Source organism: Poecilia latipinna, unplaced genomic scaffold (genome assembly GCF_001443285.1).
Source record: "Poecilia latipinna isolate Pla-1442-1.1 unplaced genomic scaffold, P_latipinna-1.0 Scaffold4979, whole genome shotgun sequence".
In the NCBI taxonomy this organism is placed as follows: Eukaryota; Metazoa; Chordata; class Actinopteri; order Cyprinodontiformes; family Poeciliidae; genus Poecilia; species Poecilia latipinna.
Genome location: NW_015117595.1, coordinates 4,240 through 9,698, shown reverse-complemented (window position 1 = coordinate 9,698; position 5,459 = coordinate 4,240). Strand labels below are relative to the sequence as shown.

General features: G+C 52.4%; 1 protein-coding gene across 1 annotated transcript in view; it reads left to right on the top strand.

Annotated features, from left to right (window-relative positions):
• Positions 1-5,459, top strand: part of wdr59 (WD repeat domain 59) — a gene marked incomplete at its 3' end in the record, with an annotated part of 16,294 nt that overhangs the window by 6,905 nt on the left and 3,930 nt on the right. Inside the window, exons 2-16 of the mRNA XM_015026543.1 lie at positions 1,734-1,783; positions 2,277-2,412; positions 2,619-2,704; positions 2,777-2,857; positions 2,945-2,982; positions 3,061-3,149; positions 3,223-3,339; positions 3,426-3,503; positions 3,577-3,733; positions 3,806-3,885; positions 3,961-4,075; positions 4,526-4,632; positions 4,696-4,860; positions 5,126-5,221; positions 5,311-5,415. Coding sequence (XP_014882029.1) covers positions 1,734-1,783; positions 2,277-2,412; positions 2,619-2,704; positions 2,777-2,857; positions 2,945-2,982; positions 3,061-3,149; positions 3,223-3,339; positions 3,426-3,503; positions 3,577-3,733; positions 3,806-3,885; positions 3,961-4,075; positions 4,526-4,632; positions 4,696-4,860; positions 5,126-5,221; positions 5,311-5,415 — 1,500 coding nt within the window. The remainder of the gene's footprint in view (positions 1-1,733; positions 1,784-2,276; positions 2,413-2,618; positions 2,705-2,776; positions 2,858-2,944; positions 2,983-3,060; positions 3,150-3,222; positions 3,340-3,425; positions 3,504-3,576; positions 3,734-3,805; positions 3,886-3,960; positions 4,076-4,525; positions 4,633-4,695; positions 4,861-5,125; positions 5,222-5,310; positions 5,416-5,459) is intronic.

The window sequence follows — 5,459 nt, the reverse complement described above, 5'->3', positions numbered from 1 at the left end:
TAATTTAAACTAAAACATTTTGACTTAAACACCACTATAAAAACCAAATAACCTAACACCAAAAAGGTTTTAGCAATTATGCCATTAGTGGAGAGAGGCAGATTTTTCCACATCAAGTCCCCTGCTTCCAGCAGCCTGATGGACTGTTCCACTTCCTGGTTTTCCTTTCAGCCAGTCCTTAAACTCAGCAAATAAAATAGTTAATGATCTTAAAAAAACATAAGGCGTTTACTAAATGTGTGCACCCAAATTAGTAAACAACCAATGCAATAACCACCACCAAGAAAAAGTGAAAATCTAAATATATTATACAAAAAACATTTAAATAAATACTAACACTGAGGAAAAGGTGGAGGAACCTCCACAATAACTGTTTGCCAAAGTTAAAGGAGGGGAACCAAATATTTTAGCCACCTGAAATGATCCGTTCCCCTTCCATTTCATAGGTACAATTTAAATGACTGACAAGTATTTAACTGTGCTTATTCCTCTCTTCATCAGCAACAAATCCTGTGATTTTGGTTACATTTGATTCTTAGTTGCCAAAGTTATGATGGGGGAGCCATCATAACTTTCCCCCTCCTAACTTTGGCAAATAAAGAGCAAATGTTATCAAAATCACAGGATTTATTGTTGATGAAGAGAGGAATGAACTCAGTAAAAGACTTGCAGGTAAATTAATTTGTTCCTTTGAAATGGAGGGAGAACAGATTATTTCAGGTGGCTGGAATATCCATAATTTTGGGAAATTAAAAGCAACTGTTTCCAAATTCTCAAAAATTATTATGTGTGATAGCATACTAGACATTTCCGTAATCCAGTAATCTGTCATATTTTACATTAGAACGAGATTTACCAAAAATGCTACACTCTGATCTTTTCAAGAAGTCTTTATTTTGGTGCCCTGCTATCAGCCAACTTCCATCCTCTTGAATCAGAAATGAAAAATTATAAATGCACACTACGTGTTGGGAACCTGTGTTTGTTGACTGACTTTTATTTGTGAGGCTTAAGAGACAAAAGCTGAAAAAAAGATCGATTCTCTTCGCGTTTAAAATAACACAAAACAGCGTAAAAAGACCTCCACACAAGACTGCATCTATGTATTTATTTTATTTTGATAGCTGCCGATTAAACTGAAAGTTACACATTGACATGATCATATGAGTAGTTTTTACCGAGAAATCGATCAGAAGCGCCGTGAAAATGGTCAGATCCGCCGAATCCACCACTCTGGCTGCAATGCGCGCTCCCGACACAGGGGGCAGAATTTCACAGGGGGACAGAATTTCGCACAAGACCGATATTACACCAAGCACTGTAGCTAATATTAGCTGGTATCTCGCCGGTGGACATAAATACAGTNTTTCCTGCGCCTGAGCGGCCAATGCGGGGTCTACTCTTATATTATGTCTATGGCCGTGACGCCTGCCACCGGAAGTGTCATGGTAGGTGCGATGTCACGATTTGCGCCTGCTGTTTCTCTGTTTTCTCCGCCCAGCGTGATTGGTAGAACATTTTCAGGTTGGGAGTGGGGAGGGACTAGTGATGCATTCATAGGGTGTCGGACAAACCATACTCGCAGTGAATTTGACGGCGAAAGTTTATTTGAATGGCAAGTTCAGTTATATAGTTATATAGTTGTGATATAGCCATTTTAACTACCGTAAATAGAAAATATCGCGATACATCACCCAGCCCTACTTTGACCTGTGGTCTGTGCTGTGTTCCAGGCCACCGCCATGTCCGTGGACTGCCTGGGCTCCCACGCCGTGCTGTCTGGGTAAGCTCCGGTTGCCGGTCCATTCCTGTAGATCAGGTTCTGATTCCTTCCTTAAATTATTTTTTTGTTTGCATTTCAACAAATTTTTAATTTTGTATAGAAAGAGACTAAACGGTCAGATGAAAAATCTGTAGAATTAATTTACCTGATCAATAATTGGCTATGCAGTAAATCAAAGCTCTGGTCCAGTTCTGGTTCTGGAGGTGTTCATGGCAGGACAGGAGTGTGGGTTGTGGTCCGGCCCAGATGGCTCCTACAGCTCTAACATCAGAACCAGTCAAAATGGTTCTGAATCAGTTTTGAACCAGGCTATTGGATCCTGTTTGAGAGGCAGAACCAGTAGAACCAATGGAACCACAGAACCAGCGGAACCATTGGAACCAACGGAACCAGCTGGAACCAGGGACATGATCTTTGTCTCTGTTATAAGATCATGTTCAATGTCTGACATCACCAGCTGCTGTCCCCTGTCCGTCTCTCTCTCCCCGTCCAGCCGGCGCTCCCTCTACCTGGTGAACCTGGACGCTCCGTCTGAGCCGTCCCGTAAGATGGGTCGCCACAGTAAGTGGGACGTGGGGACGGTCCAGTGGAACCCGCACCGGTCCCAGGCTCACATCTTCGCCGCCTCGGTGAGTTCTGCTGCGATCCGGTCCGGTCCAAACAGGTTTTTATTGGAGGCTCTGAACCATTACTGGATGATTGATTGATGAATGAATCCCCGGCTGTTTATGGTTCCGACCATTTCATGAAGTCGCATCCAGGCATGATGCTGCCACCGCCATGTTAGACCTGGACGTTGGGGTCCAGGTCCTGAATGTTCCTCCTATGTTTCCAGAGCAACCAGCGAGTGGACCTGTACTCCTGGAGGGATGGCTGTGGAGAGACTCACACGTCCCTGCAGGGACACACCCGGGTCATCAGGTGACAGACACAAAGCAACCACACCTGTCCACAGGTGGAGACAGGTGAGACTCACTGTGTCTGTCCCGGCAGCGACCTGGACTGGTCCTGGTTCGACCCGGAGCTGCTGGTGTCCAGCTCAGTGGACACCTACATCTACATCTGGGACACCAGGTAGAATGAAAACCCGGGAACGGACCGGAACCGGTCTCAGAAGACACTGGACCTGTTGTCCTCATGTCTCTCTGTCCGTCTCCACAGGGACACTCGGAAACCCACAGTGGCACTGTCTGCTGTTGGTGAGTCCTCAGCCTAAAACGGTCCCAAGTTCCCTGAACACACCGCTGACCGCTGTGCCTGTCCCACCGTCCCTCCAGCCGGAGCCGCCCAGGTGAAGTGGAACCGGAGGAACCCACACCTGCTGGCGTCCAGCCATGACGGAGATGTCCGCATCTGGGACAAGAGGGTGAGATGTCCGGCGGGTTCTGGGATGGGTCTGGCAGCTGGACGAACTCTGACCTGTCCTCCTGTCTCCACAGAAACCCAACACGGCGGTGGAGTACCTGGCCGCTCACCTGTCCAAGATCCACGGCCTGGACTGGCACCGAGACAACGAGTTCGTCTTCGCCACGTCCAGCCAAGACAACTCCGTCAGGGTGAGGACACGCTGTCCTAAACGTCTCATCAGGACGCCTCATCAGGACGGCGTCCTGATGAGACGCCCTTTCTCTTCTGTCCCCAGTTCTGGGACTACCGGCAGCCCAGGAAGTACCTGAGCGTCCTGTCCTGCCAGGTGCCGGTGTGGAAGGCCCGTTACACGGTGAGACACACTTGTCTATGTCCCGGTCTGTGCCCACGTCCCTCTGTTTCACCCTGTCCCCGTCTGTCCCCAGCCGTTCTCCAGCGGTCTCGTCACCGTCATGGTCCCTCAGCTGCGGCGGGAGAATAGTCTCCTGCTGTGGAGCATTCTGGACCTCAACAGTCCCGTCCACGCCTTTGTTGGACATGATGACGTCGTCCTGGAGTTCCAGTGGCGTCCCCAGAAGGAAGGTGAGCGTCCCCCAGTCTGCCGCCCCCTCAGACAGCCTGGGGCAAACAGTCTGAGTGTCTCCTGTCCCCCAGGGTCCAGGGACTTCCAGCTGGTGACCTGGTCCCGAGATCAGACGCTACGGATCTGGAGGGTGGAACCTCAGCTGCAGAAGGTCGGTTGGCGGCCAATCAGAGCTGGACGAGGCGTCACCGCGCTCTGATTGGCTGCTCCGTGTCTCCCGCTGCAGCTGTGCGTCAGCGACCTGGTGGACGAGCTGATGGATGACGTGTCCATCGCCGTGGAGACGGAGAAGTCCCTGGGCACACAGCAGGGCGGGGATCCAGCTTCGGACGGCCCGCAGGGTATGAACAGAATTTGACTGTTCCAGAACCTTCGGCTGACGTGACCTTGGACCATTCCTCTGGGACAGTCCAGACCTGGAGCAGAACCCAGAGCTCCAGGTCTGGGTCCGGTTCTGGTCCAACAAACCATCAACTGGACCAGAAGCAGAACAGGTCCTCGAAGCATTTGAGACCCACACCAGCCGAAAATGTTAAATGTTCTGGTTCCAGTAGAACCGGGTCGACCCGACCATCAGGAGGGAACCGTCCTGAGGTCCAGATAAGTGCTCCTCCGTCATGTGGCCGACCCGGCTGGCATAGGAAAGACAATCTGGGCCGACCCGGGTCTCTGCTGTGGCGGAGCTGAAAGCTGAATGTTTCCGTCTCAGGGCAGATTGTCACCCAAAGGCCGAAGGTCAAAGGTTGAACATCAAGGTTTGGTCCAGCCTGACCTCTGACCTCTCCTCCTAGGTCAGTCGGTGAGCCGTCCGGATCCGACCGCCGGTTCTGGTCTGGCCCAGACTCTGCAGCAGGAGTTCTCCCTGGTCAACCTGCAGATCCGGAATGTCAACGTAGAGGTGAGGCTTCATCCTCAGCCCAGTTCCGCCAGCTGTCTGACCCGGTTGTGCGTCTATCCCCAGATGGACGCCCGGAACCGGAGCTGCGTGGTGTCGGCCCACTTCGGCGGCCAGCGGGTCCACCTGGTGGTCAACTTTCCGGTCCAGTACCCCAACAACGCCGCGCCCTCCTTCCAGTTCGTCGCCCCGACGACCATCCCCTCCGCCATGAAGACCAAGATCCAGAAGGTCAGTGATGGCACAGGACCAGAACCGGCTGGCCCAAAGGGATCAGCTGGTCCTGATGCACCAGGACCAGAACCGTTCTGTCAGAACAAACAGAAGCCTGAACTCCTGAGTGATGAGGGTCCGTTCAGTCTGGTCCGGTCCACTTACCTGACCCACCGCAGAACCTCACCGATGCCTTCAGCAGATCTTGGGGGGCCCAGAACCAGACTGGACCCGGACAGGGCCCGGTGTGGACCAGAACCTGAGTCCAGCTGTCTGTGTCCAGGTCCTGATGGACACGTCTCTGCAGAAGGTGAAGCGGAACCAGAACTGCCTGGAGCCGTGCGTCCGGCAGCTCGTCTCCTGCCTGGAGTCAGACATGGTGAGAGCGTCAGAACTGGGTCAGAACTGGGTCAGAACCAAGTCAGAACCAGGCGGCACCATCCTCAGCATTTTGTCTCTGTCCATCAGACCCAGGAGGACGGTCCGGCGTCCGGCCCGTTTGTCCTGTCCAATCCCGTGGCTCCGTCCCTGCAGGCGTTTCCCCGGGTCACCAACACCTACGGCTCCTACCAGGTGACTTCCTGCCGCCCGCCCGCTGCCCGCCGCCCGCTGCCCGC